The 23,937-nt window shown below is 39.1% G+C and overlaps 2 protein-coding genes across 2 annotated transcripts; one reads left to right on the forward strand and one right to left on the reverse strand.

Annotated features, from left to right (window-relative positions):
- The first annotated feature begins 5,676 nt into the window (after positions 1-5,676).
- On the forward strand, positions 5,677-11,209 carry EEF2KMT (eukaryotic elongation factor 2 lysine methyltransferase). The gene is made up of 8 exons (XM_088523059.1): positions 5,677-5,768; positions 6,106-6,168; positions 6,843-6,923; positions 7,128-7,229; positions 7,415-7,548; positions 8,721-9,028; positions 9,910-10,059; positions 10,740-11,209. Exons 1-8 carry the CDS (start codon positions 5,688-5,690, stop codon positions 10,838-10,840), a joined length of 1,020 nt encoding a protein of 339 aa, XP_088379185.1. The 5' UTR covers positions 5,677-5,687; the 3' UTR covers positions 10,841-11,209.
- Positions 11,210-13,660: 2,451 nt separating this feature from the next.
- ALG1 (ALG1 chitobiosyldiphosphodolichol beta-mannosyltransferase) lies at positions 13,661-22,323 on the reverse strand. The gene is made up of 13 exons (XM_088523056.1): positions 22,116-22,323; positions 21,937-22,014; positions 21,703-21,806; positions 21,042-21,190; positions 19,901-19,990; positions 19,122-19,238; positions 18,456-18,577; positions 17,750-17,788; positions 17,118-17,177; positions 16,352-16,462; positions 15,307-15,421; positions 14,226-14,301; positions 13,661-13,897 (listed from the first exon to the last, which is right to left on the reverse strand). Exons 1-13 carry the CDS (start codon positions 22,321-22,323, stop codon positions 13,763-13,765), a joined length of 1,404 nt encoding a protein of 467 aa, XP_088379182.1. The 3' UTR covers positions 13,661-13,762.
- Between the last annotated feature and the right edge of the window lie 1,614 nt (positions 22,324-23,937).

A 23,937-nucleotide genomic window follows, 5' to 3' on the forward strand; every position in this document is an offset into this window, starting at 1 on the left:
TTGTTGCAAATTTTACCTAAGTGCTCTCCTGATCTGATGAAAAATCAAGTTGTTTATCCAAGATCACAATAAAAATCTGCAATAGAGGAAAGAACTGAATCAAATCTCTACATCCAGACTCGGCAGCCTAGCCACTGCACTAACTTGAACACAGGGTAAGCCTGACAAACTGGAGTCAACCTGACAGATGCTTATCTTTAGAAGTGCATGCTTAATGAAGTAAAAATATTTCACAGAAATACAAGTGTAGCCATAATTACAAAGGAATATTATCAAAACATTTTATTTCAGCAATGTGAAAACCAATTGTGAAAATATAATTCCAAAGGCAAAACAGTAAAATCCAAAGAGTATTTCAAGACAGGTATTTATATACAGCGGTTTTGATATTTAAAAATTATATGTTCTGATATATTCCCTTTACCATTTGTCACTTTTGTTCCACTGTTGTGGACACTGCTGTCCCAGGGCATCCTCTGGGGTGCTTTTTACCCCTGCACACAACTATATTCAGCTTCCACCTTGAGCTTTCTCCATTTCTGTGCTTATGCAGTGCTGAGCTTTCCACACTGTGTAGGCAGCCTTGCAGCCCTCTCTCTGGGATCCTAGTAACGGTTGCCGTAAGCTTCCTTCCTATCACAAAGAAAAGAGAATAATTATAATTTTTCTTTTAGAGCCTTGCTGATGACGCAGGACAGCTGCAATCCCTATTCATCAGACAGATTCATTCCGCTTCTCTTTTACTGCTTTTCCTGCTGATTAACTCCAATACGCAGCTAAACTACTTTTCCCCACTTTGGGAAGGGGACTGGCTGGCTCAGCGGTGGCACAAAATCTTTGAAGGGTAAAACTTTTAGCTGTCCACCAGATCCCAACAATTTTCTTACTAACCCTTTGGTTTTTTGTATGAGGCATAACTCATTACAGATGCCTTATAGTGCAAACATGAGCTATCCCAGGCAGCCAAAAATCTAGAATTAGCTTAGCTTTTGGTGAAGCAAAGAACCTGCAGTCTTTGGGCATGACCCTCTTTTCTTACAGTATTTTTGCAGAGAAACTCCAGCGCAGCTGAGAGTATAACACTGACATAAGCCAGATCAGACCTAGGCCACTTACCAAAATTAGCAGGAGGAAGTACACAAATTATCAGGTAAGGAGGGAGCTTCTGGTCTGCACAGCTGCCACACTGCCGTATTCTGCATGAAAGACAACAAATGACAGGTATGGACAGGAACTTCTCATAGAATAGTTCTGCACAGTCAAAAGGACATAGCACCAAAATAATAATTAAAAAAAATCAGAGAGAATTTGTTTAAATTCATTTGTAAGTCAGAAATCTGCAGTACAAACTTTCACCACCACTCACTAGATGGTAGCAGTAGTCATCCCTGCTGTTCTAGTTTCCTGATATGAAACTGTTCCATAAATCCCTAAGCTTTTCATTTCTGATTAAATAATATTTATTTATGCTAAAGAAAGGAATCAAATATTGTTACAATTGAAAACAGCATCAGCAAATATGTGAGTTATTTCAGTAGGCAGTAACTTGTTCATGGCAAATTATATTTTATTCACTGCTTTAAAATATGTAAGACTCCAAAATTGCATTTCCATTCCTTAAAATCTCCATAAAATATTGGTTCAGTTCTCTTCCAGCCATCAGTTAGTCAAGTTTCACACAAACATTGATTATTCTGGATGAAATGTAAAAGTGAATATTATTACATTCAGCAAAAAAACATTCTGGTAAACAGCATGTAGCCATAAAACACTTCATTATGAAGGATTCTATCAGCTAGCAGTTATGAGGAACATTTTTCTTCTAACATTATAAAAATTTTCAAGGAATTCCAATTCTGCTTTATATTAGTTTAGGTCTTCAGAGGGACTTTAATAGAACTCACTGCAGCAGAAGGGGTGTATTTCAGAGCGAGTTTATTTTATGGAAAGAAGCTGTTGATTTCACTGTGATATACTGGACTCGGGTAAAAAAGTGAAAAAAGCCACAGGAATTTTGGTCCTCAGAAGCAGGGATGCTCCCACATCTCAGTTTTTTGATAAATTCAGCTTTCTGGCTGGGTAATTAGAGCCGGACTTCCAGCTGGGGTGAGAGTATAGTCCCAGCTGGAGACCTAGGGATGGCAAGGACGGGGCCCTGCAAATCCAGCTCTGCAACGTCCTGAGCTCACAGGCAGGCTCTGCACGTCGACGCTGTGACCCTGCGGGTGGCACCAAGTCCTCGCGTGTCCGCACGGGGACCCTGCGTGGGCAGGGGAAGGGGCTGGGTGCAACAGCGAAACGCTGCGGTTGGGCACAGAGAACGTGAACACGGTGATTAATACAAGAGACTTGTCAAGATATTGTTACAACTACCACTCCGGTGCCATGGGACAAATAGAACTCTGCTAGAGTCCTGGCGATAAAGAGAGCAAATTCTATTTGGAGAATAAAATATTTGTTATTATTTCTGGGACAGCGTACCCAACTCGAGAAGGGCAGGCTGCAGAGTTCAGCACTTTGTTTAGCTAAGTCCTGTTTCCAGTCAGACGCTAACAGTGCTCTTGTCAAACCCTTTCAAGCCCTTAGGATAAGCAGTATCTATTAATTTACTATTATTCCACAGCCATACCATACTACTGGGAAGTAAAAACAGTCCTATTCCACCGGATAATTTACAGAAATGTGAGTGAGTGCAGAAAGGTTAAGCAGCTTCCCCAAATTAAGGCAGGAAATGTAGGCAAAGCAAAAAGTCAAGCTCAACACAGAGCCTACGACAACCACCACTGGACCATTTTTCTTCTTTAATTCACGCTTGTTAATCTATACTATTATTCTATTACTTAGATTCTCTTTTTAAACTGCAAGATATTTTAGCATTTGCCAAATATCCGAGAGCTGAAAGGTCTATAGCAGCACAACATCAATTTGATCAAAATATTCACGAGGTCTGCAGTCACGGCCGACAGGCCTGACAACTCAGGAGATTTCCCAAGACAAGAAATATTATGTTTGAGCACTCCGAGGTCTCCACGGGGAAAAACTCCTACGTTATGCAGGCAGTAATCATGATGAGTTAGTGACTGACATGGAGTTAAATCAAATTCAGCTGTTTTACGGTCACTGATGCAGCTGGAGCTACTGCCTTTCGGGTGTTACGCAAAGCCTTGGGATTGAAGTATATACTCCACATTTTCTGGCAGCAGAAAGGCTGCAAGGTCCCACATAACCCATTTTTTCACCTGCTCATTACTTCTGCAAATGCTTTTGCTTCCAGTCATTGCTAAGTGCTGTTTAAGCATATCCACGTTTTGCTTTTGAAGCTGCACACATCTCACTGCAGTGACAAAGTCACTCAGCAAGTACCAACCTTTGGGTTCTGGATGCAGAAAAGTAATACAAATAGGAGGAGGATGCAACAACAACTATAGAACTTTATCTGAAAAGCTAGAAAATGTTTTATGAGGATGTTTTTATGCCAGTGAAGGAAAACATTCCCTGCCTATGTGCCCAACCAATGTCCTAAAATATTCAGGACCAGATTCCAGACCAGGTTAGCCAACTACATGAGGAACTCTGCTCTTACACGTAAAAATAGCAAAGTTCAGAGCAGTCTTCTAGTTCCATAAAAAACGTGAAGCACTTGATCAAAGCATACACTAAAGCTTCAAATAAGGACTCAATATTTACTAATGAAAATTATCTATTTTTAAGCCAATCCCTTGCTTAGAACTGACCACTAATTTCAAGTGCTGCGGGAGTGGCAGTCTTGTTATCAAAGTGAAACCCACTTGCAGGCTGTGGCATTGCCACGCTCTGTGTCACAGCAGCTCTGCCTCCATTGCCTTCTAGATTTTATTCGTCTCCACTGGCCAGTAAGGAGCAAATTGATGATTACTTAAAAGACTCATTTGTTTGCATTAGAGACACCCTGAGGTAAGCTTGGACTAACTCATTTCCGTAGAGGGGATTAAAAAACTGAAATAATAGAAAGCTAATAAAACGCTAGGCACTGACGACTCCAATGCGATAACATTTCTATAAACACAGAAGAAGAAGATCTGTTATTGCAAGGAGAGTCTAGCAATGTAAACACTGGCTTACTCCTAAAATTTAATTCTGGACTATTACTACTTTTATAAAGAAAAGGAAAGAAAACTATTTCTCTACACAGTAACAGCGTAAAGCTGGGAGATGTATGTGGCACAATATCAAAGTGGAAAGCAAACTGCCTAAAGATCTCTCAAGCAACACTGCTCAATCTAATGATACCCTCTTCCCCTTCAAATGAAAAACTAAACCAATCAAGTTTGGGGGGGTATTTCTAGAGATTTAAAAATATAACTTTATCACCATTTCAGCCACAAACAGGGGCATTTAAGAAAAAAACAGTAGTGTGAAATGCCTTTTTATACACAGGGTCAGAAGGAAACTTCGTGCAAATTGATGTAATTTCGTTGATGGTGAGTTATTTACAACTTTTTACACTTCTTGAAAGAAGTGCAATAAAACTGTGCCCTGTACATAATTAAAGGTATCGATTTGGGAATAATTTGGGGGAATTGCAAACAGCATTCCCAGATCTTCATTGGTAGTACCGGGCAGCTTGCCAAAAGCAGTTTCCTTGACAAGGACCCAAAGGTCTCAGTGTAATGTGCTACAGGAGGCCATACCTATTGCTTTTACCAGACAGAAGTGAACTACAGCAGCTTATTCTAGAATTTATAACAAAATTCTCTATGCAGATTTCCCATGGAACTACCTCCATACACCTACACGCTCCCCTGTGCGCTGAGCACCAGTGTTCAGGTCTTCTATTTATGAGGTTCATGAGTGTTTCCTTTAGCAGAAGCGCTGCCTTCCACACCCCAAAATTTGCAAATCTACACTGAAAAGACAGATGGAGGGAAAGCCGAAGCAATCAGAGAGCCTGGAAGAAGCAGGAGTGGGGCAGGTCCTGGCCATTTGCTGCAGCCGCTGCCAAATCTCCTGCTGGCCCCAGCAGAGAGGTTTTGACCGGGCCACTGAAGAGCCGACATCCTGTGTCGGATTTGGGCTTTCGAGCTCTTCAAACCATCTGCTGCATCACGTTTCCAAGCCAGTTAAACAGAAATGAACCACTAAACCAAATCCTCTCCATGTTCAAGTGCAAAGCACACTTTTAACTTCCCCTTTTCTAACTTAAAACACACAAATAATGAACGTATCCGTGTGTGGGATTGCTATTTCAAACTTTACGCTTTCTCTACGATGTTTAGCCCTGGTAAGAGGAAGATGCGTCCATACATGCTCCGATATCCCCGACGTCCCCCCGCGTGCCCCCGAGGTTGTTCGGACGCAGTAACGGCCGCACATTCGGTATGTGGGAATTTTCACTCCGCAGACGGAGGAGGAGACCTTCCCAACGGCGCACAGAGGTCACAGCACCCCTTTTCTCAGCAAGCACCCGCTGTTTTTACGCTGCGCTTGAAATCACCGCTGCAGAACGGAAAACAGAAATGAGCAGCGATCTGCACCAAGCGCGCAGGGCCTCGCTCGTTTTTAACGTTATTCCCGACAAGCCGAAGCGAAGGGCCTGAGGCTGTGGAGATGCAGGCCGCAGCCTGGCCCCGCGCCGCCTCCTGCGTTGCCGCCTCCCGCGCCGCCAGCGGCGGCGCGGGAGGCGGCAACGCAGGAGGCGGCGCGGGGCCATGGCGGCCGAGGAGGAGCTGGCACTCGCCTTCCAGCAGCGCTTCCTGCCCGCACGGCCGCTCCGCTCCTTCCCGTGGCCGGTGAGCGGGGCCTGGAGCGGGACGGAGGCAGCACAGCCGCCCCCCCGTATAGGCCCCGGCTGCCTGAACATTCACCTGGCTGCAAAGGCCATAGACACCAGGGATAGCGAGGGACAACAACGGGGTGGTTTGCAGCTGTTTGGGGGAGATAGCGATGTGAAACTCAGCAGATTTGGTCACAGCCCGAGGGCACCCCATCGGGGTAGCGGTTCCCCCCGGCAGCCCTCATGATGGGGAACCCCCCCTCCCCCCCCGTAGAATTAGGGCCACTTTGGTTTTCTAATTAGCTCAGCTCAGGTTTGGGGAGTGTAATTCTCTTTTTTTTTCTCTATTTTAGGAGCTTGAACAAAAGCTGAAGACTTCATCGGATTCCTCGCTGCTGGCAGACATACTGCACAAGGTAATGTATGTGCTCCTTAACATCACTGCATTTAAGATACACTTTGGGGGCAGCCAAAACTGTGCTGAGCATATGGAAGGAAAAAAAAAAATGTTGCCTTGCACTGCTTTTTGTTGACCACTGCATGCACAGGGAAAGTGGAGCAGTTTTTCTTTGTGCCTGGCAAAACAGGAAACTTATCTGTTCATCATTAGCCCCCCACAGAAATGCCAGAGTGTTTATCTGAGCACTGATGTCTTTAAGAGCACAAACAAGTCAGGTAAATTAATCTCAGCAACTTCTTAATTCATGGTGCTCTAATTATTAAGGAAGAAGTAGGGATGTAAACCACCATCAGAATTCATACACCCTTACTGAGTTAAAACTTAGCATTTAGACAGCAAGTCACAAATAAGAAAGAGAAAGAACCAACTGGACCCTTTTTTTTTTCCCACCCAGTTTTCTACTTACTTTTTGAAAAGGGAGGAATGCATTTGCTTCCTTGGATTTCTACCCTGCCAAACCTAACAGAAATCACCAAAGCTAATTTTCTGGCTCAATATCATTTCTTTTATCTACAAATGGAATCATTATGCATTTTGTGGTGTAAAGAGAACCAGGTTCAGTTAATGTCTCCATTTCCTTTCTCTGGCCCTATATTGCCTTTCATTGCAGTTGCTGATTTATTGTTTCAGACTATTCTCCACCCCCTGTGTGTACAATATCCTGCCTCTGTCAAGTATAGAAGATGCTTTTTAACTGAACTCATTAAAAAGGTAGTGTTTACTTTTCATATGGCTTAAAAACTCTTTTTTTTAAAAAAATGTCTTGCGATGGGTCTTCTTGTAAAATGAATTCTAGCATTCCATGTGAAATGTTGTAGCAAAGGTGTATTAAAACAGTATTGGATGTGTGTATAATCTCTGTTTTAAGATTGATAAATTGCTACCTGAAATTCTGTACTATTCTCTTTCACACAGCATGAATCCACAACAGCTGAACCCTTGGATGAACTGTATGACACACTAGCAGATATTTTAAATAAAGAAGAATCTACTCATTGTTACAAGAACTACTTACTGGTAAAAACAATATTGCATCATTGCAAATCAATTTGAATCATTACAACTAAGCAGTAATTGGTTTTAAAAGTAACCCCCCAAAACCCAGAGCTTCCTACCTTTCTCCAGATATTAGTACTGATTTTTAACTGTAAAATTTGTTGTCTACACTGATGTATCTTTCTCTTCCTGCATGTGTCTTCCAGCCCACGGGAGAATCTATTACCCTTTCTGAGGACGTAGCAATTGTCTCACGAGGGACCACAGGGCTTGTCACGTGGGATGCTGCTCTTCATCTTGCTGAATGGGCGATAGAAAATTCTACAGTTTTCACTAACAGGTAACAATCACATCACAGGTAGAAAGATGGGGAATGCTACTAATATATTTTCGTCCATATCATGAATGAGCTATGCAATTATAATTTGACAATATACATTATTCACCCCCAACTAACTGAAATTTAAAATAGTGCATATCTTTTAAATGTGAACAAGAAAGAATCTCACAGAGGTACAGGTAAGTCTTAGCAAGTCCTAATTTCCCTTCCCTAAGCACTCTTAAATCATTAAGAAATTAAGGAATCATGAGTAGCTTTCTCCAGATCTCAGAGGGCATCACAGATGTTAATGTAATGCCTCTACATTACCCTGGGTTTGGTGGTAGTTAATAGTATGGCACAAAGCAGATGGTTGACTTGTTCATGACACTGTGAGCCTTAGGGCCTAGTGACTCCACCCTTTGCCCTTGGCTAACTGCTGCTCATCAGGACTGTTCTGCAACAGTTGAGCCTTGATCCAGCATAAGACTTCAGAGTTACTTTGAGACAGGTTACCCCATGCAGTCTGACCTCCTCTGTTCTGCAGGCTCTTACATTTCAGCTACCCCACTGTCAAGCCAATAACCTTAATTAGCGCACTTAGCTCCATGATGGGAATCATTTTACCTAACTTTAGGTGATTACAGTGCAGATGTTTACATCTCATCTCATGATCTAAACTCTGTCTGTAACCAGCACAGAAGAACAAATACTCAGCTGGGTTATTTTAACTATCTACCTCACAAGTAAATAGACTGTGCTATAGAAGTTCATTTCTTTTCATTGCCTACAAAAAGAACTGGAGAGCCAGTTAGGATGGAGACAAACATGCTACAGATGTCCAAAGCTGAGTGAAATGCATCTCACTCCAAGGATGGAAATGCTTGCTCCATATGCAGGAGACTGAAGTTCCTTCATTTCTTCAGGCTCAGACAAAGATCTGGTGGCCATGTCGTGTCATACTCATATAATATGGGAACAGGCTCTTCAGCTTGGTTATAAATCTTATCTTTGTATAAACTGCATTCTGTATCTCACCCAAGCCTCCAAGTGCTCCAGGAAATGTTAATTTTATACATATTTCAGGAACTAATTCTTATGCTTAGAATTGCATCTTCATTATTTTTATGTTCTGGTTTCATAACTCAAATTGGGCTCCTAATAAATACTTATTTTACTCCATTAACCTTCAGGACAGTTTTGGAATTAGGAAGTGGGATCGGCTTCACTGGAATTGCAATCTCCAAAGCCTGTAACCCCAAGGCATATATATTTAGTGATTACCACCCCAGCGTTCTCAAACAGCTGACAGAAAACATTTGTTTGAATGGCTTTGTTTTGGAGCCTGAAACTACTAATCATATCGAAATGGAGTCCCAAGGCCAGAAGGTAGAAGTGATGACTTACCAAAAAACAAAACTAACTGTTGCAGAACTTGACTGGGGTTCAGTTACAGAAAAACAAGTGCTGGATCTTCAACCTGATGTCATCATTGCAGCAGGTACCATACATTTCTATTTATGCTTCCCTGTGTGACATCATGCAGTAATCAGTAAATAACAGAGACAAAATGCAAAACTACTCATGTGCACAACTCACTTCAGTTATCAGGTCTGAAAGTACATGACAGATGTACTTGCAATTTATGTCAGCATTCTTTTTCAGATATTCAGTAGTTGTTTACAAATCACTGAAAAGCACTGACCTTTTTTTTTTCAAATTGTGAAGAGCTTCATCAATTAGAAATGTCAAACTTGGCAGTCTCATAAGGGACAAAGGATATTAGGAAAATTACTTTTTTGGAAGTTACTTATTTTCAGTGGTAGGCTTTTATTCCCTGATTTGGAGCTCTGCAAAGCAAAAATTGCCTAACAATCCAGGTGAAGTAATGAAAAAAAAATCTTTGTCATTAAAGGCATCATCTTAGATTGTGAATTCTATAAAATGTAGCCATTGTTATCTAATCCCAACCATACTGCTCACAGAATGCACAAAATAGCCTAACTTAGATTCATAAAGGTAAAGTAATTCAAAACTGAGGGTGAATTACATATATTTATCATTTTCCATTACTAGCTACTGCAGCACAGATTTTTATTATGTTTCATCAAGAGTAACTGGTACATCTGTCACTGGTACATGCATTTGATCTTGATCTTTCTGTGTCATGAACAACCACCTCTATCAGTCAGTTCTTAACACAAGACTGAAGACTTCAGACTGAAGACTACTGAACAGTCAGGCTGATATATTGTACATCTAAATGGTCAATTTTACCTTATTTACCTTAAAGAAGAATACGATTTATCTTTTCATTTTGTAGTTTTCATTCTGCTTTTGTCCATTTCTCAACAAATGCCATGTATTTTCTTCTTTGTGCAGATGTGATATATGATCCAGAGATAACATTAGCCCTTATTGGCCTGCTACAAAAACTCTCTGCTTGGAGGGCGGATGGGAAACCTCCCGAGGTCTATATTGCCTTTACAGTCCGAAATCCCAACACGGACCATCACTTCAAGGCTGAACTTGGTAGGTGCCTTCTCGTTAAATGTCCCAATTGTTTTGGCCTCTTTCCTAGTTGCTACATCAGAACAGAATTGAGGAAGAACATTTTTTTTAGTGGTGACTATTTTCTGAAATTCTTATCCTTAGCTCGATCCAGCAGAGGTCACGGCGCTTAGGCTGACCTTTCCACATGGATTGGATCAGGAGATTGGATCTCAGCTTTTGCTACATCCTGCCTATCATAACTCACATTTGTTATAGTGCCAGCTTGTGATGAATTGCAAGCTTCATGGTAATAGGAAAGATCATAGAGTTAAGGTCAAAGGAGAAAAACATCTGTACTGCACTATTGCTGGGATAACATTTCAGGTGCAGCCTAAAACTTTGTGTTGACTAATTGTTCTTGGGGGAATTAAAAAAAGAGAGGAGATAAAATAATGAGGGTTATTGGACTTCTCTAACTCTTCAAAAATCTGTCTTCTGCAACCTACTGGCTATACAGCTGGTCTCCAGCAGTTGGTTAATAAACTTTTGACTGCCTAGCACATATGTGCCTGTTAATTTTTTTAAAATATACACTCAAAAACACTTGCCTGTTGCTTGAACAACGGCCTGAAAGATCTGTTCTTACCGGAGTTGGCACGTAACTTTTGTTCTTCATTCTGTTTTGAGCAGAAATTTACCTCCTGTGTTTCTTTCCACAGACAAAGTTGGGATTGGATGGCAGATTATTCCAGCACACAGGAACAGTATTTTCCTCTGTGATCTGCAATCAAACATAACTATTCTACAACTATTGATATAGATTTTGTAAATTCAATACAATTAGAATTTTTAGACCAACAGGAACTATTTCATACCTACATGATCTTGAATTCCAGAAACAAATGAGTAGCATTAGGAATACAACTGTAGGCACAGACTGTTGTCCAAGGGCATTGCACTTCCTCCTGTAATTGCAAACCTGTATAAGAAGCAGCTGCCCTTTAGAAGAATCTGTGGGTTTTGATTTGTAAGGAAACAAGGAGCCTAATCATACTGCACTTGGATTCTGCACAAGCAACAGAACTGAACTCTATAGTTTGAACTGTATTTTGATTTGTAAATAATAGAAGCACATCTGCAACATCACAGGATGAATATCTCACACTGAGAAGGGAACAGAACCATGTTGCACAGTAATAAATGGTTTTTAATATTGAGAATATTTGTAGATGGTTGTAGACTTTTAAATGTATATATTTGTACACCTGCAATGCAAGTTATCTTAGAACAAAACAAGTAATACTTGCAATAAACACAGATAGCATCTTAAGTTTATATGATGCTGTAAAAGAATGAAATTGATTCTGCTGTAAATTAGATGCATCTTTACTGTCCAGTGGTGACAAAAATCAGAACTTGATTTATGTGTCTCACATTAAGAGCTCATACAACTAGCTATGAAGAAGGTCTCCTCTCAGACTAACCAGAAAATGCAAGAACCACTGTACTCCACAGCAACATTCTTCCTTGTCTAAGTGCACTGTACTGCAAGGAAAAAAAGATTTTTTAAAAAAGTCTAAAAAAAAAAAAAAAACCTCATATTTTCACATTCCCAGTAGTGGAACCAAATCCCTGTCAACAATCCCTTTTAACAAAAAGGTAAACACGGTGCTGAAAGAGAAGACTAGCAAATGGCTGTCTGGTTTGACAATAGCAGATGCGAAATGATAACCAAGTAAACTGGTCTTAAACTCCTGGTGAAGAATTCACTGTGATGATCCACCACTCCTGAACCAGGAATTCCGGAGGAAGGGCCTGATAAGCCATCTACCATTTGTCTCCAGTTTATAAACAAGACAAGATTTATAGTGAGCTCTTCTCAATTGTACAACTTTCCCTAAGCTGGAGCTATGTGAACCAAGACAACTGTTCAAACTGTCCAGCTACTGCTAAGTATTTTTCATATCCATCTTAGTATTTATGAAATACTTTCCTATGCTGGTAGAAGGAATTAAAATACTCTCATTTTTGTAATATATCTAATATGCCAAGAATTCAGGACTTTTTTTTTTTTTACACCCACATTTAAGCCGTGAGAAAAAATTAATACATCCACTCACCATAGTGTGGAAAAATGATTCAAAACATCTTTTCAAGGTTTTTTTTCCTATTATTTCGCTTAAACCATAAATTCATTATTCAGGTACAAGCCTCTTACTTACAAGCTTCTACTTACTATGGGAAGTCACAAAGTGATTTTTTGTATTGAAGTGTTTTGTACTGCCCTAGCTCTTGAGGGAATAGCAAGATCAATAATTGAGGCATTTCCAATTAAGAATTGGAGTACATACATCACCTCCTGTAAGACACACTAATATTTAATTCCAGTTAAAAACAAAAAAAAACCCTTCAAGCACACTGCAAAAGGACAATTTGTACAAAGCCAGCAGAAACACTCATTCTCCAACAAATATAGCTGAGAACGGCAAAATAAACATAAACAAAAGAGCAGCTCCAAGGCAGACAAGGTTTGGGGCAACTAGCCCAGTTTCCTGAAACAGCTATTAATTAAGTAACAGAAAGGAGGACAACTATTTTTTACTGTCAGGGAATATTTGTTAGTCCAGCAGAACTAGAAAATGAATAGAGCTAAACCATCATTCTATCTTTACTTGTCCAAGCAGCATCTATATGATAAAATCAAACGCATTTACTCCTTAAATGACTGGCATCTATTTTGTAAAGAATCACAAAGATGAAGTAAACAGCCCATACGTACTGGGTCTGCATGTGAATACGAACTAAATAAAAAACAAGGCTATACCTGAATAAGCATTCAGAAGGTGAAGTGCCTTTTTATGGGATTATACATACTGTAATAATCTATTTTTTCCTCTTCTATTCATCTGTTCAAATAGGAGTACATTTTATGGTCTTTCTCAAGGTAAATGCGTACATTTACTTCAGTGTACAAGGCCCTGACTCCTCAGAAGTGCTTTCCTCTCAGCATTCAATAAAGCTGCTACGTATCAGTGACCCTGTTTCCACACTCCTGCACACACTGCAAGAAAAAAAAAAAAAAGAACTTTAAGCTAAATGCTTCTCCCTTCATAAAAATATATACATATATATAAAAATACAAGAGGATATTCAATACTAGCCAAGAATATGAACCGTTAAAGGGAAAAAAAAAAATACACTATCCTCAGTTCAAATAACACTCAAATAAAAAGCATGTCCTACTTACAGGGAAAAGAAACCTCAAATCACCGAAATCTTTTACTGCAAAGCAGAAAGTAACGTATACTGTATACACAGCAGGTAGAATTGTTTTGCTTCATGTATACTCTCAGGACCTACACGAGAAGGTACCGTTAAGCAACACAAGTAACAGATTTTGCATGTGACTTCCTAGAGTAGCTCAACTCCTCCCCATTTTCTAAAGATTAATTCCAAGTGATAAGGAAAGTTTGTTCAGATGGCAATGCAGGAACGACGTCTTTCCTCAATCCTTACACATCAGTGCACGACAACCTCAACTGCCACTTCAGTGCTACTCTTAACTCATACTGGAGACTCAAATTGTGAAGAATGGTGTGTTTAAACACTTGTCCCAGGTGAAATGATTAAAAAAAGCTGCAACAAATCAAAACACAGAATGTTTATTCACCATTTATCACATCTATGCAAATCCAGGAATGTTTTAGCTGTTTTCCCCCACACTCTCCTTCCCCCACAAAAATCATTCATTCTGCTGAAACAAGGGAAGGACAGTCTGGTCCCAGCTCTCATCCCAGCGCAGCTGCTTGGATGCCTGAAGATTTCTTCTGAAATTTTCAAGCTTGCCTTGCAGTGTAGGAAAATCCAAGAAAAGCATCTGTAAATTGTTTTAAAACAAAAAGAAAAAACACAGATGAAAAATGTCATCATTATTATATTTTAGGCTCATTCTAGCATTTCCAATTTTTAGCCTAAACTACATTGTTACATAAAAATGAAGCTCTTTGATCTGACCCTCTAAACAACATAAGATGACAATATTTTAAATGTTATTGATTCAATAACAGCTTCGGATTCATATACAAATACAAACATGACCAATTAGATTCACTAGACCAAAGAATATCCTCCAAGAATGCAAAATACATGGTAATACCTTTCTAATTATAGCCACAAGGTAGAAAAAGAATCAGTCAAGCTTTTACCTTCAGCTGTTCTGCAAGTTCATTTGAATCCCTAAATATCAGACCATTTTCATTGTGTTTCACAAGTTCATGTAAACTGTGGACAAAAATCATAGGGAAAAAAAGCATGAGAGAAAAGGCAGCAAGTGGGACATATGTATTTAAAAAGTTACACAGCACCATCTGCAGAGACTGTGCTATGATGCCTGTAACATTAAGATACTTGACGTGTAGGTAGGAGTTTCGTCCCTGATCAGAGGCAGGTAATTTTAAAGATTGCTTCCCCTTCTATGTATTGGCTTACCCAGGTCTACCATTATGTGCCAAACTGCCCTTTCTGTCTTGGTGCTATTTATTCAGATGTGCATTACAACTTAGGGCAACAATCCTTGAGTTAAAATTAACCCACGAGGCAAATCTGTCCATGACCTTGTTCATGGGATTTTCATAAACTTTTCATAAAAAAGGGTGGAAAGGAATAACTGGGAAAATCCCAGTAGGTGCAAAAATATAAGGTGGTTACATGGTTACAAAAATATACCTGGTGACAAAATTACACAGTTGAACTTTCCTGGCAGAAGAGGCTCAACTGAGCTGTGCAAGGCTGTACAAGTAATATTAAGATTTTTTTCCCCCTCTGGTAATTAGTTTTAGGTAATGCAATCTTATGTTCTAAAAAATCATAGAATCATAGAATGCTTAAGGTTGGAAGGGACCTCTAGAGGTCATCTACTCCAACCCCCTGCACACGCAGGGTCACCTAGAGCACGTGGCACAGGACTGCGTCCAAGCAGGTTTGGAAGATCTCCAGAGAAGGAGACTGCACAACCTCTCTGGGCAGCCTGTTCAGTGCTCTGTCACCCTCACTGTTAAGAAATTTTTCCTTAACCTCTTTTTATACGAACTCTAATGATATCTCAACTAATTATGTTGTGCAGTGTATTTCAAATGCAGTAAATGATATTAAGAACAAGAGTTAATTATAATCTTGGTTGCTTTAGTAAACTGGAGCACAAAAATCGCATAAAAAGTATTGACTAGTCACAGCATCAACTTTTTTTTAGCATCAACTTAAACTATATCAGAATACACAAGTTCTTACCATTCAAAGTGTATTGCACATACAGGTAAACAACAGCCAAACATATCTACCACCTTCATGGGTAAATCCAACCCACTGGATGATTTATGGAGACACACACCTAAATCTGCTGAGCCTGAGAAACAAAAAATCAAACAGCCTAAATTCTTTGAAAGCAACCCTACTAATCAATATAAACCTTTTTATTCCTCTGGGTGACATGAGCTAAACATGAGCCACTTTTCAATGCCATCCAGACTGACTGAGTTTCAAGTATTCAAAAAATGTTACACAATAGATTTTGCTACTAAAACTGGTCAGGCTTTAGAAACATACTTGAGAAGCTAATATTAAAGGGAATTTTAAAACTTCACATATCTTAAGAAGCTTTTCTGTCCCTTAATCTCCTAAAAATGGTTAGGTGTACAGGAATACTCTACCAGAAGGCGATCAGATGTGCTCATGGCTCTCTAGCAACTTCTTCCAACTTAAGTGATTTCAAAACAGAAATTACAGTATCATATTTATTATCCAGAAACTACTAAATTACCTAAGTATTAAGGCCACATAAATGAGCCATCTTTAAGCCTTCAAAAAATAGATGAGGTTGAATTTGTATTTCACTATGGTATTAGGCTTACTCGCACTTTATGCTATTACAGGAATGTGCTAAGGGAATGTTCTTCCAAAGAAATGATAATTCAGGAGTTCAACCACTTTTGGTTGCTCAGCCAAAAACTTTATCATTTGCTCTATTAACTGACCCTGGGGGTAAAGTGCAACATAAACGAGCACATTGTGTTTCAGCATACGGAGAACTGCAAAGACCAGATTAAAAAAGCAACACAGATATTATGTCTGCTTCTCAAAATAGCTAGGAAAGACTGTATAGTTACAGAAGCTTAACAATTTTGCTGGCATAAGAAAAAACACAACCACTGTTATCTCTCTAGTGTCATTAGTGAGAAATTCAACTCACTGTATTCACCTGTGCAAGATTTGGATCAGCTATCTGCAACTTTGCTAAGTTGTTTTCCTCATGTCTATTTAGTAATCCACTATTTACCAAGCAAAAGAGGGTAATCCTCTGCTTCAAGCCATGGTGTACAGATCTGGATATGCTTGAAATGCAGTTTATCGATCAGTTGGTTGTAGTACTCTTTTAGAGGTCCTTTGCCTTGTTAAAACAGGAAAAAAAATCTTAGTGATTTTATCAGTCTGACTGAAAATAAAGATACTTTCTATAATCCTCCAAGAGAAAGCAACATGAATGCAGACTTAATCTCTTAAATACTAATTAGAAGAGTTTGCCATCGATATCTCCCAGCCTTGTCCTAAATAACCATCCTAATTGCTGCAAAACAATTAATGATCAATTTCATGAGCCCTTTAAAAAAAAGCCTGTTAAGTCTGTTACTTCTAGAAAAGAAGGTATTCTCATCAAACAAGTTTTGTTTAAAAAAAGTTATGTAGACAGAATAGATACTGCTTGGTTAACTTGCTCATTAATTGTAAAATAAAGTTCATTGTGTTTTTTTCAGTTAAACATCAGAATTCTACATTTCTTTTGCTGCAGCATCTCAATGTTCAAAATTGAAAGTAATGCACAGCAGTAATAAAGGAGTGCGCTGAGATATTTTCCTGTTTACAAATACCGCATGTTACTTTGCTTCAACAGTTCAAATAAATTAGTCTTATTTATAATCAGACATGAAGATAACAGTCCCATCTGTTTCTTCACCATCAGTAGACAAGTTAGCACAGTGTGATGATAGAAGTGAAGTCTTTTGTAGCAGCACTGAAAGAGAATTCTAAAGCCAAGAAACTATTACCTGTTATTACACATACTAAAGACGGCAGCTTGATTCCCTCATTGATAAACTTTTCATAATCTGCAGAAGAAAAAAGTTTTGAGTTGATAAGTATATGGACACCTGTTGATGACAAACGGTCTCAGTTTACAAATCATTACTTCCTACTCCCAGCAATCTGTCTGAAAACATATAGCTAGTAAGAGTTGTAAATTTAGCAAACAGTTATAGAAATAAATGTATGTTTGAAATATGCACTATTCATAAATCATTTGACTATCTGAGATCAGCTATTTCAACATATTTAGAAACTGTAGCTGTGAAGATTACCAAATAAATCAACATGTATTTCCATCTTAATTTCAGATGCTTGTGGAGAATACATATAATAGCTTGCAAAGTAAAATTGCATTTTGGAAGCTAGTTCAAAATATAACGCCTGAAAAACTTAATTAACTTGATTAAATCCAGATGTTGCACTTCTCCGTTTTAATTCATACACTTAAGCCACTGGCACTTTTTCAAATACATTCGTATTTTCACTTGAATTTAGATACAATTAGAGGAATTTTTTTTCCACAGAAGTCCTTCAAAATTGTTCAGAATATAGCCATACCTGTTTGAATAGCTGAAATGAACTCCTTAAAACCTACCTTCTAATGCTTTTAAAAGGACAGAAAAATCCTCATCCTCTGAAAGAGAGGGTGTTATTAGTGACAGTCATATTACTATTATTTTTAATAACCTTCATATTATTTTAATAAATGCAACCCTTTTGCTGCCTTATTGGCAAGTCTACAAACAAACCACAAATACTTCACATCCCCAAAAAGCAGACTGTACCTAACTCTGCTCTAACTTCAGAAATCAGATTTTCATTGCAGAAATTCTTTTGTTAATTTTAACAATAATTCTGCCCTCAGTTACTAGCAATAGATTTTTTCCCCACTCTGTCCCTCCCTTTTTCACACAGAGGAGAAAAAAAAGAGAATGCAATATGCATAATAGTAAATAAAAGAGTAAAAATTTCTTAGGGTCATTTCGCAGCACCATACAAGATTGTAAGTTTACAGTGAAAGTTTTTTTTTTAAGTAGAAAATCTCAGCATCTCATTTGTAGCTCTACAATAAAAAAAAAATCTATTTTTCCTCACTTATTGTTAGCCATATTCTATACAACTTTTCTTCAAATTCTTCCAGCCAAATCAAAGAAAAAAAAAAATGGAACTTTGCTGTTGATAATGCCTGTTTAGCATGACAAGCATCACATGGGGGGACATGGTAAACAGCTCTGTTTTTTGCTGTGTTTTTTTTTTTTAATGGTAGTTAAATGTTAAAAGCAAATTATTTATTTCCAAACCTGTCCAGCTTGTGCTGCTGATTAGAAGAGCTGGCCGTCCTCTGGCTTTTGTCACACATCCACTTTTATGATCCATTTCTGTAAAGGCAGACCTCTCAGCACTCGAACTGACAGACTCTGTACTACGTAAACAGAATTTTCTAAATATGGACTACACAAACAGCCAAAAAACACAGAAGGAAATACTGTGCTTAGCTGGCAAGAATTTCCAAATGTCTTGTTTCAGATTAGTTGCTCAAATTCTCCAAAAAGGTATTTATTGCAATTCTGATGTGCATACAGATATCTGATCATAAAAGAGATCATCTTTCATTCTTAGCATTGCTGCCAAGAGCCCAGTAACACTACTGCTATAGGCATCATTCCTTCTAGGACAGCAGGAAACACAGCTGCTGCCTTCACCCCTCAGATATTCTAGCAGAATCCCTCAGTACCTATGCCATTTTATATATATGTGTGTGTACACACACACACATATATATATGTATTATTTTACACAATAAGAATTGTGTTGTTGCCATATAACAATTCTATTTATTCTGGCCTCTCTCAATGATAATGAAGGCCCTTCTGTAACTCATGATCCTGTGCAAAAATATTTCTAGTAACTAAGTGCAATAGCTTTGTGTCATTCAGTTAAGGACCATAATTGAATGTTTTACTTACACATACTGTGCTTTAAAAGGTTCATAGACTTTGGCGAGCTTCATATACAACTGATGTTGAAGTTCTAAAGGTGTTTCCTTAAAATAAGAAGCTGGCTTGTCATAAAGAGTTATTGCCCTGTAACGAAATAATTCCACAAGTTAAATAAAAAAAATAGATGTAACAAGACGCAAACTGTAAAGAAAGAATAACAGGCTACAAGACTGTAAGAAGCAATTAATTAAACAAAATAATGATTTGACTTTTAAGACTTCTTATATTCCTAAAGTGTTCTACAATAAAAACTTCACATATGAGAGTGAACTCAGTAACAAAAAATCCCTTCCTACGTGCATATGCAAAGGATGTAACACAACCATGAAACTGCAAATGTCATTATCTTAACTTTTTAATTTACTTTATAACTGTGCCTGCATGGCTTTGACTTTAGAATCACAGAAGATCACAAAAGAATAATTTGCAGAACAGACTAACTGTAAGTTAATGCATTGATTAGTAATGCTCAGTCTGACTCTATAGGCAGCTTCATAGCGAATTTTCATAAAATCTAAATTCTCACCTTCTAGCCAATGGTGTGTTAATTATGAAAGCTAAGGAAGATTCTCAAACGCTCACACTTCACTGGTTCACTAAAAAACAGAACTAACATGTTTCAGTGGTGATGGATGGAAAAGGAAAAGCTCTTTTTGTAAAATTTCTCTACATCCATAAGAATCAGTGCTACACATTCTGATCCTACTGCAAGTATGTACAGAATAATCTTAGAATATTTGACTTACTTTATGTTGCACTTCTCCCATAGATCTTCCTTCATTGCATTAGTGACACATAGGTTATAGTCAGACAAGCGCCCAAAAAGCTTTTCATACCTGTCAAAAAAATTATCTGTTAGGAACCACAGCCAGGTAATTTCTGCAGCCAAAAAGCAGCTTCTCACCAATAACAATGAAGTACAAAAAAGTAAATGCAAACAAAAATCCCAGTAACTGAAATTTAAATTCAACTTATTCACTGACTCCTTATATAGGAATAATATCAGCGTACGAAAACTGTTACAGGATGACTCTCTTAGGCCTGAGAACAAAATAATCAAAACATTCTACACACCTCAGGCAAGGTGGATTCAGCAAGAAACACAACTACCCACCTACCATTAAAGATGGGTCTGAGTGTAAGCAGCAACTGAGAACAAAAACACTGGACTTGAAGCTGTTATAGTAGAGAGATCAAAGTTTGCATATATACACACAAAAAGTCTGCATAACTTACCGAGTCAGAATAAAATAAAGCAACATATGCAAATCACATATTTTTATCCATATGAATGAATCTGGTAATTCCTATGACATTCTCTAGCTTTCCCAAACACACACACGTTTCTAAGACTTTAACTTCTTATTAACAGATAGATCACACACCACATGCATGTACCTACATTGTCCTGGAACATTTCACATTTGAGTTTAAAATAAACTTTTTTTAGGCTTTTTTAGAGCTTGGACTTCTTAAAATGATGCCCATCCTTTATAGTTTGCACTGTGTGATAACACACATGTATGTGGAAGATTATTCTTTAATCTTAAAGCTGAAAGGGAATCTTAACAGTACAGGACAGAAAGTAAAAGACAGGTTTTCTTTTGGAAGCTGCTTCCCTTATGTAGAGGCTGGTGTAATTCCTTCAGATTACATAAATCATTTTATAGAATAAAACGGCCCAGACTGATTTTTAGCATGTTTTCCCATCTACCTTCCTATAACATTAGCAGAGACATTTTATAGAATTCGCTTTCTGAAAAGTTCAAGACTGCAAAATCCAGATATTCACAGAGTTAGCCCTTTGCTAATGATACTCTCTGCTCTCCATCCTTCAGAATACTGTAAAGGTAATTTGTAAAGGAAAGAAGAAACTACTATACAAACCATTTTGCAATTTGTACTAGCAGGTGATTTCTTCCATGAGTCAGACTCATTATAGTATATCCATAGTTATGCCAATCAATTATGAGTTTGCTTCTCCATACAAGACACACCACCCAGGCAACAGCTATACTAGGCAGACCCGGAGGATTCTGTTTAATACATAAAATAAATACAAGTAATGTGAGACTGCGGTCAGGAGATAAACACTAAGCAACTACTGGGATATTGGGGGGCAGGAGGAGGGAAGACTGAAATTACATTTTTTTCAAGAATCATAATGAGCAAATAATTCCATGTTCTTCAACTGCATAATCTCCACTTTTTTGCTATGAATACTGGTAGGCATTTCAAATTTTGCTGTCAAATCTGGATTATGTCCCCCTCCCAATAAACACAGAAGCTTTTCCATTATGATTTTTTCTTCACTAATGTGAAGAAAACCATACCAATTAAATACAAAAGCTGAAAAATTAATGGACAATCTAAAATGAGTCACCAGCAGAGAAGTCAAACCAAATACGTATTTTTATTAGCAGGCTAACATCATGGATTTTACCAGTTTCTGGTCTAAAATAATTAGAAAAACATCCCAGACTGCTAAAAAAAAAAAAAAAAAGTAATGCAATACTCATTTTCAATCAAAATTACACACAAAACATACCTGAAGAAGGATGTAGGACGGCCGATCCATCCTCAACATCACATACAGCAACTGCACCGCTTGGGCGATGACTTTTACAACGTACTGGAAAATCTTCGGGCCGACTGCAAAATGACCAAGAAAGCCGGTAAGAATATTACCCAGCTCCATGAACAAAAGAAGGAAAAAAAAAAAAAGAAAAAAAAAAGTTTTTCATGTAAAACCAACTATCTTTCCCAGAAAGGTTCCACCCACCCCGCAGCGCCCTCAGCTCCGAGAGGGCCTCGATCCGTATGTTCGGGTGCTCCAGAAGGTCGCCGTGGGGCTTCGTCTCTGCAGAGGGGAGGATAAACGGCCGCCGTGAGAGGGACGCCGACCGTTAACGGCCGCGCAGGGACAGGCCAGGGCAGGGCAAGGAGGCCAGGCGCACTCACGGAGGAAGCCGAGCAGCGCGACGCGGCGGCCGCGGCGGGCCAGCGAGAGCGCGTGGTACTGCATGCGTGGGCTGCGGCCCACGTCGCCCAGCACCGCCACGCACACGAGCCCCGGCCCGCCCGCCGCCCGACACCGCCACCGCCACCGCCACAGCAGCAGCGCCGCCAGCGCGCCCAGCGCCAGCAGCACCGCGCCGGCCGCCGCCATCTTGTGGCGCGGGCGCCCCCGGCGGCGCGGCGGGGAAGGCCCCGCGCTCAAGGCGGGAGGAGCCCCGCGCAGCCGGCTGCTCGCCCCGCGCCGGGGTTGCTCCGCGGTGCCTCCCGGCAGGCTCACAAACGCTTGCTTCTTGACAAACAGCTTTGGATTAGAAAGCCGCTACCCGCAGGGAGGCTGAACGTGGTTCAGTGCTCTGCGGTCCCGCCGCTGCCGATCCTGTGGCTCTCCTGGCCCGGTAGCATCAGGCCTGGGTGCCAACACCACGTAGAAGTAATTGATGAACCCTAGGGTGAAAATCATTAAGTTAAAGCCTTTTTCAGGAGCTGGAAGTTTAGGTAGATGCAGTGGCCATGAATGAAATAAAATGTATTACACAGTGCAAAGAACAAATAGTGTGCCTTTGCTACAGCCAGTTATGAATAAAGGATGATTTTCCACAGACCCTGATGGCCACCCAATCTGCACATTGCCATAGTGGTATTCTGTTTACTTTGCTCATTTTTTCTTTCTTTTACCAGTATTACAAAAACAAATGTTACATATTTAACTTCCAGTATAATTCAGTTCTCCACCTTGCCTACCAGCAAACTTGTAGTAACAATAAAACCTCTTATAGCATTCAACTAATTCAACATAGTGGCTCAATATGATGGTGAAGGCTTGAATGTTTGTTTAAAGATCAGGTATGGAATGAATCTTTTTCTAATTAGAGAAACAAAGACTCAGGTCTTTTCAAAGGAAGAGCATTGTCCCAGATCCCTAAGCTCTGTTCACACACACCCCTGGCATTGACAGACAAATTCAGGAAAACCAGTAGGTGACCTATGCCTCGTGGATCTCTTGTTCCATTCCCACCTAGTATCTGACAGCTATTTTCTTATACATCATGTATTCAGTTAATGCAAAGTGCAAACTGCTTTACATATTTATTTCCTTTATAATAGAGTACAAATATGACATCTTGTGATAGAGTCAATGACTGATTGTTTCCTGGAGGAGTAATACTGCTAATTCCATATATTTGTATTTCCTGTCAGGTTATTAAATTACTTAAAATTACTTTCATTTTTATTAGTTTTATAGACATAGTGATGTGAGTTTATATATGTAAAGTTGCAGTGTCTGTTAGTTCTCTTGACCTGTCTAGTCTTCAGACCATTTGGTTGCAGAAAGGTAGTATAGTCACACACACAGATGTAGTATATCACTTATATCTCAAGTTCCAAAACCAAGAATAGAGTAACGAATAGATTTATGAGAGACACATTTTGTGAGTGAATTGATTTCTGCATGTAAAATTCTTCATATTTTTGAATAAACATTTTTTACAGCTTTTCCCCCCTCTGACATTTCAGGACGTCTGGAAATGCTTTTTGTGGGCTTTTGTTTGTTTGGAAACTGTCTACTGAAGCTCAGTGGGATAAAGTCCGGCCCCAGCACCAGTTCCCTGGGGCTTCTTGGCTTAAATAGGCACTTTGTATGCATCCCAGCAAAACCTGCCCTCAGAACCACTGAGTTAGCAGATTTCTCTTGCACATCACTTGAAAACACTCCTGGAAAGACCGGTTCTCCTTTTAATTCCTTTATCAATGTCCATGTTAATGT

Source organism: Tinamus guttatus, unplaced genomic scaffold, assembly GCF_059628265.1.
Source record: "Tinamus guttatus ecotype Peru unplaced genomic scaffold, ASM5962826v1 Tinamus_guttatus_pri_ptg000172l, whole genome shotgun sequence".
NCBI lineage: Eukaryota > Metazoa > Chordata > Aves > Tinamiformes > Tinamidae > Tinamus > Tinamus guttatus.